This window comes from Camarhynchus parvulus, chromosome 1, assembly GCF_901933205.1.
Source record: "Camarhynchus parvulus chromosome 1, STF_HiC, whole genome shotgun sequence".
Taxonomy (NCBI): domain Eukaryota; kingdom Metazoa; phylum Chordata; class Aves; order Passeriformes; family Thraupidae; genus Camarhynchus; species Camarhynchus parvulus.
This window is the reverse complement of record NC_044571.1, coordinates 60280090-60293227: the sequence shown is the minus strand read 5'-3', so window position 1 is coordinate 60293227 and position 13138 is coordinate 60280090. Positions and strand designations below refer to the sequence as shown.

Here is a 13138-nt window from a genome sequence, read left to right as displayed (position 1 = left end):
ATGTTATCTCTTCCTCTGAGACATGATCAGATGAGGCAAGGGAAAAATGGGCCTTCCCTCCATTCACGAAGTTTTTCTGTATTTAAAAAAATGCAGTGTTGTCTAAGAGGAAAAAAGCATAAAAGAAAAAAAAAGTTATCATGGAATTCCAGTCAATAACTACAAAATATTGACAAATTACTTATTATTTACCTTATATGAAAGATCTGGCTTTGAATGTCCTGAATTGAAAAGCCTCAGGAACCACATAACAGATGCAATGACACTGGTAAAATGTGATTTGAGTACAAATTGGATTTCCAGTCATCTCATCCAAGTGTGATGATCTTGACTTCTGCTTCTAGAGCTCTTGTGTGGTTACCTGTAGTCACCCGCAGCACAAAGAAGGTCACTGCTGCTAGGACATGCCATAGTAAAAAATTTATTACATGCCACTTCATATGCAGGACCAGAAGTTTGTAAATGCTGTTTGAAAAGTGGAGGAGGAAAAAAGGTGTTCTTTGCAAAGCCATTCTAAAATGCGTTAAATATTGCTTATCAGTTTCAACCATGGCCAGTACTCAGGGAAAAACGAAATCCAAGATTATCCTAATTCATTCAGCATCAAGAAAGCAATATGGCCTGCAGTACACAAGATACAGTGACCCATTTTTGTCATTTGTAAGCATTTTTAATCCTGGTGTTTATGATTCAAGTATAAGAAACTTCCCCTAGGGTGGTTCAGCTAAGAAGCCCATCCAAAGAGAGTTGAAAATATTTGTTCTGATTCTTACAGTTCAGCTCTCCCCAAACAGCCAGTAACACACATGCCATTTTGTATTTTCACTGTTTGCTTAGAAGAAGAGAAATTGGGTAGTGCTTTTAATAGCAATACTGATGCCCCAAATCTTGTTTTCTCTGGTCATCATTATTAATGCTGTCACTTGATTTTCACTGCAAAAAAGACCTCTAGACTTAGATCCTGACTCCTAAGCCACTTTTAATTCCTATACCTTTTATAATCATCCTGAAACAACAATGAAGATAGACAGAACATATTCTCTCTTAAGAAAAAATAAATAAGCAAATGTGTCATAAAGCATTTGTGTTTTCTTCAGCAGCAGTTAGGGGTAATATGGATTAAATACTTTTCATAACCAGCATCTGCATAATTACTAGAAAATTTTGAGGGAGTGAGGGTTCTGACACAATTGTATGAAACGTTTTCACAACAGAGAATCCAGTGAAGGGGAAAAAAACAATAATTTTACTATTACGATATCCACAATTTTATATTGGTAAATCATGCATAAAATTAGTAGTTGAAATGCTCCCAGCAAGGCTTTGTTTAGAAATTCTTTTATTCATCAGTGTATTATCTTGGTCACTTACTTGCTAACTGCTGTCATTCCTGAAGATGAGCTATTGTATTTAGCACATTACTATGACTGTATTAAAAATGTGCTGTTTTGTTTATTGGGTTGTGCAAGGAAAATAAGAGTCATAATTCATACTGAAAAACCTCAGAACAGACTCTTCAGAATTATTTTGCCTATTTTAATGATACAGTGTCTGAAGTAATTTTAACACTTTGTGTCTGTTTGTTTTTAATACAGGTATCATATCCACATTTCTTCACGTCCACCCTTTTGGAGCCAATATAGAGTATCTTTGGTCTTATATGCAGCAGTTGGACTCTAGGGTAAAAAAAATTAATCAAAATCTATTTTCTCTTTAGAAATATTGTATTATTCTTTACTGCAGGTTAAACTCTTCATGCATTTCCATTAGAAAGATAATGGGATATGGGGCTTGGGGGTTTGCAGTCTTTATTCATTTGCAAATTACAGTGCACGTGCTTGTGTTGAGGTCTTTGCCTCAAACTGCTTAGCTATCCTTTGTGGCACAGAAGAGCAGAGCTCTAAATGGCAAAGACTAGCAGCTGATTTTATGACACATTATTCTGAAATATAGCTGCAGGGAAAAAAAGCAGAATAAGAGGCAGGTGTGGCCATGGCCATCAAACTGTGCAGTTTTTGGAGATGGCCCTTTGTTCTCTGAAAAGCTGTAAGTTGCGTGTCACACTGGACCTTTATGATCGCAGGAATGGACCATGTTTCATGTCCTCTGTCTCCATGTGGGAGCAGACACAGCCATGTAAAGGAATTGGGTGTATTAATTTCAGTGAAGCTGTGGCCAAGACAACAGTGAGGCCAGCACAAAACAGTGTGCAAAGTGTTTCATGCATCAGTTCATACAGTGTACAATCAATAAATACCTGAAGGATAAGATTCTTGACTTACTTTTTAATATCTGCTGTAGAATGAGATGAAATCAAGCCCCCAGATGGGCTTATTCCTCTGCACTGAATATTAAGCAAGTCAGAAGGTGAGAAGCTCAAGTGTGAAATGATCAGGTGAATGGTACTCCAAGTGCTAAACAGCAGCTTAGCAGATGCAGGGGTCACGCTGTGGCCAGCCACAACTCTGTCCCATGTCTGCCAATACTTGGATGATGGTGCTTTCTCAGATCTTGCAACACAACTCCTTTGATCCTGGTAATGTTTTGTTCCTGAGCAGCCCCCTCAGCCCATAGCTAAGATCAGCTTCTCACTGCTTTGGTGAGCTGCTTCATGCTTCTGGATGATCCTGGATCCTTCCTCTGTTTCTATGAAAAAGTGTAGAACTAAAAGCAGAGGAGACCCTGAACTAGAAGTTCACTGGAATTACAACAGGCTGCATTGATGAGTGAGGAAGGATGATGAATTTGTTAGGCACTGCCTTCAGGCCATGGCAACTCAGGTTTACTAGAGCTTTACAGCCCACTGCCACCCACAATAAAAAGGGAGTAGGAGATGGAGATGGGAGAAAGAGGTGAGAAACTGGTGAATTTCAATTTTTTTTTTAATATCTGCTTTTATCAAGACCTGATGAATCCAGAGCTTCACACCTCCAGCCATTTTTCTGCTTCTTTGTGCCCTTGCCACATGTGCACTTTGCTTAGTCTTGTCCCAGTCTGTCCAATCTCCTCAATTATCTTTCAAGTCCTTCCTTAACATGGCATTTGTCTAAGTTTCAACTGCTTTTCCCCCTGGATTACCTCTCCAGCTCTGTATCTCTGGAGTGATGACAGCAATCATTCCAAAATATGGACTCTCTGGCCTCCACCCCTGCTGCTCAGCGCTTCTCCCTAGTGAGCTCTTCAGCATTCTCACCCTGTGGTCCCTTCTTGTGCATGGCCATGGGCTCTGCCCTTGAGTTTTTGCTCACGTGAGTAACTTGTGGGCTTCTGTGAGGCTGCCAGGGTCAAGCTCTTGACTTGCAAACAGAGCCCTCAAGGAAGGAGCATTGTCTGCCGTCTCTGCAGCTACCTCTGGACCTACCTACTGCATAATAAACACGGGCTGCAAGATTTGACCTCGTTGGTTTATTTTGGAAGCAACTGCTTGTAGAAACAAATTACTTTTTAATAGCGCGATCCAGAGATGCAATCTCAGAGATGAATTTCAATTACTTTCCATGGTTAGCCTGTCATTCCTCGCCTGAACAGGAATGATAAGGTCAGCATACCCGTGTGGGCTGAGGGCTGAGTACAGAGCTGAGATACATTGCACAAAAGTAACCAGACACCCTCTGCTGCCATGTGAGTACTTAAAAGATGGATTGGATCACGCTGAGGCTTTTGACTGCCTCCAACACTGAGTTTTGGTGCCACCTTTAACAAATCATTTAATCTTTCTGCTGCAGTAACCTCTACAGAAAAATAAGAGGCAATAGATATTTTCATACCCCCCTTGGGTGTAGCGAAGTATAATTAGCACATTTGATGTTTATATACTGTTTTAAAAAGGAAAGGTTTCTCCATGGAAGGTTTCAACTAGTATGAGTAAGCAGAAATACCATTATTTCCAGATAAGCCTTTCAAACCATGGAGATACCTGTGGATAACAGGCAGCACCCATGGATTTCTTTGCTGTTCCTTTCATGACCACCGCTTTAGAAGCAGTAGGATAAAATGGCTCATATTCCATGATTGTTCATTTCTTGACTTCCCTACTGATTATACCAGAAAGGTTGCCTTTGTGAGTGTTTTCTGTAATGAGAGCATCTTGCCTATTAGGAAGGTGAGCAGTCATTGAGGTTTCAAAATGATAAAAACATCCTGAGCAAAGCAGAACTGGGAGCTTTACTGCTTAATTATCTGGGGCTGCTGAACTGGGTAAGACTGAGGGAAGGCGGCTCCATGGATAGTCAGCCTTCAGTAACAACAGGGAGCTGATTAAAGTCTTTTTGAAAGAGGAAAGCTGATGGAGCTGGGAGAAGCATTCAAAACCACGTAGGCTGAGAAGAAGAATAAGGTCCCATCTGCTTCCTCCTCCTCACAAGAGCACCCATGACTGTAGTTTTTAGATGGACTTCATATCATTCTGTGGCCACAGCCGCAGCATGGCACTTGTCATTGCTTCACAGGGGGATGCTTTACAGGCATCTACAAGAGCAAAATCATTCCTTCAAGGAATCTGCACATGCTTTGGAGTCTAGAAAGTCATATCAGGCTAAGGTTAAAAAACAATAAAGGTTGGCTGTTTTCATATGGCCTGGATTTGTCTCCCCCCGCACCTCTATTACATCTGTTCTCAGTGTTTCCTCTTTACAAGCTACAGGGCAGCTTTCTCACTTCAATTTTACCTTTTTTTCTTTCTTAGATCTCTGCAAATGAGATAGAAATGCTTTTGATGAGACTGCCACGCATGTTTAAACAAGAATTCACTGGTGTAGGAGCAACACTGGAAAAGAGGTGGAAGTTTTGTGCCTTTGAAGGAATTAAAACTGTCTGACTGTGACTAGTAATGAAGCTATGCAGAAGAAGAGTTCCTAGAGCATGGCAGGGTCATAAAGTATTAAAGAAATTTGGGTTTGGGCACATAGTAGTATGTTTTCAAAGTTATCCAAGCCTAATTTTAGTTACATTTGTGACGTTCTCTTGTGAGTGGAAATGTAGTTGTGCACCAGTTCCTAAAATAAAATAAAATTTCAAAAAAAGTTTCAAAATGTGACAGATTGTTTCCTATGAAAACTGAAGAAAGATACCACAGTCATAATGATTTCAAAATACTACATGTCCTACATCTAAGAAAAGCTCATTGAGCAAACAGTTAAGGGGAAAGATTGCCCGGCTATGGTCGCTAAGCTACAGCGATCTCTATGTGATATGTAATAGAACTCATTAAGTTTTGTTATAGAAAGTTCTTTCTGTTTAGTAAGAGAATTGAATAATTTTACAGTGAGGAAAAGCATACCAAAAGAAAACTTGAAGATGTGTCTGAAGTTATTGTATTTTGTAAATTAAGTTATATGCTGTACCAGGGATTTTTGCCTTATTGAAAGAGGCCTGAAAATGTGATTGGAGTCCTCAAGAATGCTTTATCAAGAATATTATTTTTCTAATGTAACTATTCTCCATTACAAGTTCTTTTAACATGGATTGCATATCAATTTTCATAAACATGTAAATAAGGAAGAAACCAGTGTTACTGTATTGTATTTGGTATGTAACATTCAGGTTTATGCATCAAAATAAATATTCAGTTGCATTACTGTTACAAATTTTATAGCAGATATATTAATTTTTATCAATAAATATGACTTCTACCATATTGTTTGCATAAGTATTTCTTCTGATGTTATTGAATTTTAATTGATCCAGCAAGAGATTTCTGGAAGATGTTTCCCCTACCTGAACTATTAATTGCAGATAACTTTGTTAGGTGAATCATAAACCAAAAAAGAGCTTGCAATATTAGCTGAGATTAAAATATTGGTAGAGGAAGTAGCAACATGGACCTTTGATTTTATTTTTCAATGAACAGATAGGTGAAAAATGAACATGTTCAAATTTCCTGTTTTCATTGTTGTGCTGGGTAAGAACTGCTGTGGGTAAGAAACAGCAGCCCCGTCTTGGCCACACCCCTGTGCAGGCAGAGGAGCCAGCCACCAGAGAGCTGGTCCTGTGAAGTGGAGCACCAACAGTGGGAAATAGAGAAAGCTGAAACAGATGCAGGGAGTCTCCAGATACATGTCAGAGTGAGCTTTCACTCAGGTCCTTCAATAAACAGCAATTAGTGTCAAATGCATTTAGGAGTGAAGGAACTCTCCAACATGGCTTTTGGTGATTGGTACTTTAAGATCTGTTTCTCTTCTGGCATCTACCTGGAATATAAAAATATTAAGTGAAATGTTAATTGTGTACAAAAGGGGAAAAGAAAGAGGCTTAGCAGGTCTATTATGGGGAAAAAATTATGCTTTCAGGCAGTACACACAAAATTTAAAAAATCAAGTACATCTCAATTATGGTTGCTATAGAGCCTGTGATAAGCTACTTGGGTGAAACTAGTAATTATATGCCAGTTATGTTAATGAAAATTAACTAGTTTAATCCAAGTAATAACTCTTTCCTCTCTTGAGATCATTCAATTTCATGAATAATTCTGACATAAATGTGTTAGGTCTGACAGCTTGTATTTAGGTACTGTAACATAAATGTGTATGGATGCCACTTAGGCTGGGTGAGAAAACTTTCACCTCAGCATACTCCATGCCATACTTATTCATTATATTCTGTCCTTCCTTTCCTTGTCCTTCCTCCTTTTTTTCCCTTTCGATCATTGTCTTTCTCATAGAACAACTCCAATTCCAGAAAGTCAGAAAACTTTTTTTTTTAACAGAGCCTTGTAACCTAATCACTATATTTGTTTTGAATGTATTTTTCTTCTTCCTTTTCTTCATGGGTTTTTCATGTCTGTCTAGACCATCAGAGCTTTAGACTGGTACCTTTTTAGCCCTTGTATAGTATCAGCTAAAAGGGGACCTCCTTAACTGGCTTTTAGATACTGCCAAAGATCTAAACTTTGAGTATGAGTAGCATGTAGTCATCCTGTAATATTGTAATGTATCAGTTGAAAACTTGAAATCCAGGGAGATCCTCAATGGTTATCAGGTCAGGCCCAAGGACTAACTTTAACTTTGTGTACTTTGGGGCAAATTGGATTAAAAAGTTGAGCTCCATCATTTAGGTCCTGAAATGTCCCTATGATGACTCTTGGGATATCCAGCTGGGAGTTCTGCAGTTAATGCAATGAGATTAATAATGAGAAAGCCACTTTTGATACAGGATTTGATATAGGATTTTTTTATACAGGAAAGCCACCTAGACTGGACATTAGGGAGCATTTCTTTACTGAGGTAGTGGCCAAACACTGGGATGTGTTTGGCCAGAGAGGTGATCAATGCCCCAAGGCTGTCAGTGTTTGAGGACATTGCACAGTGCCTTTAATGATGTGATTTAACTTTCTGTCAGCCCTGATGTGGTCAGGCAATTGAATTAGATGATCCTCATAGGTCCCCACAAGACCTAAAGCAAGTTTCTGCAGCTGAGTCAGGTTGAAGGATGATGGCCATTTGGCAAAGACTCAAACCCAGTTACGAAATCTCACAACAAGGGGGAGGGGGAAGGGCCAAAGAGGTATCACATCAGGCTAACCATGAGCTCAAGAGATGAGACTGAGCAACAGCCTGGCATGCAACTGCAAGTTATGGAAGAAAGTTATAGCAGTGCCCCCTCTTCTCAAACAGGGACTGATGAAGCAGGAGAAGATTTGATTTCTAACTGCCCAAACATGCTGAGGGCATTTTGCACTGAGTTTTAAGTTAGGTTGGCCTGAACTCCTGTTCTCCCAGGAGAGACTTTTCAGACCATCTTCAGCTTTGAACTGTCTTGGACTGGTATCTGCAAGGGGTGACTTTCATCAGCTTAGAGGGGCCAGCCTCTTACTGCACGGTATCTGATTCCCACTAGAAGGATTAAGAGATACACTGTGCAAAACCTCCTGGACAAATGTGCATTTAACCTTGCACATTCAAGGGGGATAAGTGTAACCTCTCTGTTAAGCTGCATTTTCTGCCAACAAGAGATGTTTTATGTTTGATCATGTTTGATGAAGACTGCATTATCCCCATCACTGAAAAGGAAATTCTTAATACCTCCTCATACATAGTGGAGTCAATTGTTTATTGAAGTGTGTGTGTTTAGGGCAAAACTTGCATGTTCAGGACTACCAGAGCATCACATTCACTTAAGGAACAGCTATACTGAGATTTAGAGAAAATCCTGTATCAAGCTATGCTACATTTAGCTACACATGATGTGCAACAAATGCTATGGAATCTAAAGCTAGAAAATTGGTTGTAAGAGCATTCTGGGTGGTTTGTTTAAGTAAAAATTCTGGTCTTGCAAGCATTGTTTTATTTAAAATCAGAATGGCTTTGACAGTCAGTGTTAGTATGACAAAAATGTTCTAGGATGATATGAGCAGATTTGGGGAAGGAGATTTTTTGAGAGGAGGGAAAGGAGAATGTCGGATTTGGATATTCTTTTGGTCCCTCTAACCAAGTAATTAGCCAGGTCTGACGTAGAACTGATGTCCACTTTTTCCATTTAAATGCATCTCAGTGTTCAGCATTAAAAGTGTAAGACTTTTATTGGGATATTTTTTTTTTTTTGTGAAAAGGTATAAGTTGTCCCTTGACTTGTCACTCTGGTTATCCTGCCAAGTTCTGCAGCTCTTTTGCTCTAACTTTTCCCTCAAAAAGAAAGTAGAAACAGCATCAAATTCTTTCTGGTTCTGTGTGCGACTGCTTGGACAGCAAAAACTGACTATGTGTTTACTGAGTTAAAACTGAATGTTTCAATACCAAGTAAGTCAACTGAAAAAACAGCCAGATCAGGAAATTATGCTTACAAGGTACAGATACTCTGACTTTATAAACCCATTACATTGAATTTGTAAGCAAAATCAAATAGATATGCTCAGGAGTATCTTTGATTAAGTATTCTGCCTCACACTGGGTAACACTGTGCCTTTCAGGTTTAATAAGCTGACTCCAATGTCAGATGCCCTTTCAAAGGCGATATCTGTGGGGCAGCAAGAAGAAAAAGGTATATATTTCTTTAAACCTAGCAGACAGCATTCCTGTAATCATAACACAGACATATTACAACCATTTGCTCAGACTTCTGGTTGGTAAGTACTTCTTGCCAATTTATGTACTTTTATACACATAACATTGAAGCCTAAAAAAAGCATTGCCTTGGACTGCTCATGCCTTAGCCATGTCACTGTTAATTCTGTAGTGATCCCAATAGCATAAGGTGGATTAAAATACACCTGCCATAAAAGCATCCAGCCATAATCAAGGTTATCAACTGATTAAAAAGATATTTTTTGCTTGATAGTTTCTTAAAAGAGATTAGTGCTGTCAAAATTGGATCCTAACTTCCTAACTTCATTTTTTCTGGCTTCTTCTAGCCAGGTTTGCTTTTCTCTGCAGGATTAAATATTCCTTTAGTACTGCATATTTTCTCCCCATGAAGATATTTATATATTGTAGTCTATTTACTTCTCAGTATTCTTTCTCATAAGCTAAACAGATTGAGTTTTTAAGTGTTTTGCAATAAAGCATTTATCTTCCCTTTCTCGAATCATTGCATCCTTTTTTTTAATATCCTTTCCAATATTTCAAAACTTGCTTTAAAATGTGTGGAGAAAAACTGTTACTTGAATTAAACTGATCCATTTATAGCATACAGACACACAGCCACATCTCTGCTCCAATTCAACTCTTTGCCTCCTATTGCTGTCAGACTGTGAGCTGATCACCAATGTCAAAGCAGTAGCACAAGTGAATTGCTGTTGGGTCGTTTTCTTCATCCTGGTATAATAGATTCCTCTGCATAGATACGTTTCTGTCTGCTAAAGCCTGGCTTTTTTATCCCCACTGACAGGCTTGCTTGTGCAAGGCCAAAGGTCTCACCCCATGAGGATATTTTGAGGCTTAGATCCCATGCACAGCCCCGTTCTTCGCTATGGGGTAGGTCTGGGTAACTCTCAGATGTTTATAGCCTTTCATGATTAAAATGGGGCAATCAGATTTGCTGTCAGGGTGTTCGGATCGCATCAAGCATTCAGAGGGCAATCGCACAGGCTTTGTCTAGACTAGGGTTTAAATGCGTGTCATTAGCACATATTAGCTGATACATTTTAAAAGTCTGATGCAGACGAGGCATAATGCCTTTAATGTGGAAAGCTGGCTGAGTTAGGCCCTTGGGCATTGGCGTTGACACTGGTTTGTCTATTTTAGAACTTTAGAATAAGGTAGCTGAGGGCTTGCCTGCAAAGACCAGCTAATTTGGAAGAATATAGGCTATGAATTTAAAGGGCTGCTCCAGGATTTAAGGCCAGAAAAATCTCAAGCAGTTGCTCTGAAATAGCTCAGTATAATATAATATACACTTAACTAGGTAAGTTTTCCCTCACTTTTTCTTTTTTTTTTTAACTTTCCACAGAAAAATCAGTTCCCATATTAGAGTTGTTGTATTTAAAAATTAACCCTCTGGTGCATTTCTGTTTTTATCACTGCTCCTTGCTGAATCCAACTGATTAGCCTGGTTGTGTCTGGGGAGGAGGCTGGAAAACTTGTACACTCTGCAGATCTGATTGCTGACGTTAAAAGCTGACTTGCATTTCACAGGGGGAAGACATGGTACGCTTGTGAGAGGAAATGTGAGTGAAGCAACAGAAGACCATAAAATAGGATTAAAAATAGAGACTGGAGGGATTTTGTTAGAACCTGGCGTTCCATCAAAAAAACCCACGCAAATCCCAGGGCATCCCAGAAGACTTATAAACGAAGAGGGGGAACAAGGAAGAAGAAGAGATAAAATTTCATAGTAAAAATCATTGTAAACTATGGTGGTATTGAATTTATGAGAGTTTGTGCATTTCCTCAGCTAGTTCTGCCCATGGAGTCAGCTGCCTCAGGTGTTGTGACTGAGACTCTGTAAAGAGGAACCATCTAAAATTACTCTGTAGTTGGCTATATCCCAAAAATAAACTCAGATAATGCTTACTTCCAATTGCAGAGGAGCCCTTTCCTGCAAGAAAAATCTGCATCTCTAGCTCTACCAGCTCACTGGTTGATGGTGATGTAGCTAAAACATTTTCCTTGTCCTTGAAGTTTAGTCAGAATATATGTTACTCATGGAAAGCAGGCATTTGCCAGGTAATCAGAACTCATTCCAGGGTGTCATTTCCACCCCTTCACTCTGACTGGCTGTCACCTTGGTTGAACTTGTTACCTTGGTTAGATGGAGACAAAAAAGCGCTAAAGTCTCATCAGGGTGGAAAATACACTTTTTTCTTGAGAAGAAGAACAGCTGTGGGTAAGCATCATGCCACCTGTCCAAGGCTGATTTGTCCAATAAAGAATTGCAAGGCAGGAGCTGCTTTGCAGGGCGGTACTGAAGCCCGTTTTGCGCAGTAAAGCACACTGACAGAGAAAGAAGCCAGATGGTGTCTCAACAGCCCAAGTTTTCTAAAACACATTTCCTACCCTGAGAAGTTCTTGACTGACAGCTCTGGAAACGGGTGTTTTATTTGTCCACAGGGCAGCACAGGGAAGACATCTATTATTGTCCCAGCAGAGGTCTACAGAAATCACCTGCCATTTCATTTCCATCCCTATGAACTCCTTACTTCATCTATCCCAACTGCAGAGGAAGGGGACATCTGCAGAATGCACATTTGACCCTGATTTGAGTCCATAGAACTTCTGCTAGTTAAAACTTTAGTTTCAGGGCTGGATTTGAATCTCTGATCTGTAAAATGGATAAACCACCGTTTTAAGGAAATTATCCAATGACAGAGGAGGGGAAGGCAGGCTTTCTTGAAGCACAAATATATCCTGGTGACCCCATTCTTCTCCCTCAGTCTTCACAGTCAGCAAGAAGATTTGGAAGTACATAGCTGGCAAAAAGATTCATCCTATTAGAAAAGACAGAGAAGAGCTCATGTTATATCTACACAGAATGTTTTGAGATGGGATTTTTAAGTCTAAAGAAAACCCCTCCCAGTTTATAGCCATGAGATGCTCCTAAAAAATGTTAGTACAGGGAAATGGAGAAGCAATGCAAAAAGAGTATTATCCTTTGTGAGTACTTTATTAGTCTTCCCCTTTTAAGAGATTTCAGTGTGGAGGCTGAAATCCCCACTGTTTCAGAGGTTTACAGTCAGGAACAGGAGCAATGCAGGATTTGCAGCCTTTGTTTGATATTTGTGGTCTCTGCAGTTCAAATGTGCAAAGAAGAGTGTGAAAGTCTGTGCCCAGGTGAAATGGAACTGGGCAGTCACACAGAATTGTTACTTTTCTGCAGTGCAGAGCTTTTTATTTACAGGAATAAATCCTGGGCAGATGGTCAGAAGTTCAGTGACGTACACTGGTCATGCGATCAGGAAATCTGTATATGTTTGCGATTGAGACCTTAAATTTTTGTCTTTCTTCCAAGAATGCTGAGATTTCTGTCATATGCAGCATTGAGAAAGACACCAGAGGGTGATCTGGATGGGTCTGGGGAAAGAGGCCTAATCAATGGGCAGCTAGAGATGTGACTGTCACACAGTACACATCCCCACAAGCAGTGAGCAGGCTAATTTGGCCACAGGAGACATCACGGCTGTGACTGTATAGCCTCTGCCCAGCTCAATCCACTCTACTTGCTGCTTCCAGGTTGAGCAATATGATACAATCTGGGCTGTCCTCTTTGGAAAAGTTAATTTAGAGGTAGTTCAAGCCTTTTTTCAGGCATTTAACAAGCTGTACCATCAACAGGAAACTATGGGTGATCTGCAGCAATAGTGGGTGGATCCAAATTGGAGAAAGAACTTGGACAACTTCTTCCTAAATTTGCTACAAGCCTTGAAATTACTTTATTTACAATTTCCAAAGGAGAAGGAGCAGCAAAAACGTTTCCAGAAATAACCAGAATAAGGTGTCATCTCCCAGACCCATTTGGCCCACACTTGTTTCATGTTCCCCAAACCACACATGCAACCACGTTCAGAAGAAAACAAAAGGTGTTCCAGAGATTAAGTCATGTGAGGAATTCAAGACTTTGGGAAGGTTATAGAAAGGTCCTTGCAGGCAAACCCCTGATCAATGCTACTGTTCTTCTGTGTAACTGATCTAAAGTAAGGTTTTCATTAACTCTCTTTATTTGATGCATTGTGAAACAAACCAAATGAGAATGTTTAGGCTGGCAAAAAAAG

The 13138-nt window shown here is 39.7% G+C and overlaps 1 protein-coding gene across 9 annotated transcripts in view; it reads left to right on the top strand.

The window, feature by feature from the left end:
- The window catches only part of ENOX1 (ecto-NOX disulfide-thiol exchanger 1), a 362160-nt gene extending 356527 nt beyond the window's left edge, over nt 1-5633 (top strand). For 8 of the 9 annotated variants that reach the window (XM_030971057.1, XM_030971146.1, XM_030968220.1 and 5 more), the window contains 2 exons: nt 1596-1681; nt 4685-4822. In XM_030971057.1, the coding sequence (XP_030826917.1) occupies nt 1596-1681; nt 4685-4816 (218 nt within the window). In that variant the 3' untranslated portion in view covers nt 4817-4822. Of the gene's footprint in view, nt 1-1595; nt 1682-4684 lie in introns of all 9 variants that reach the window. The other variant, XM_030971239.1, reaches the window with a different exon arrangement.
- The last annotated feature ends 7505 nt before the right edge of the window (nt 5634-13138 follow it).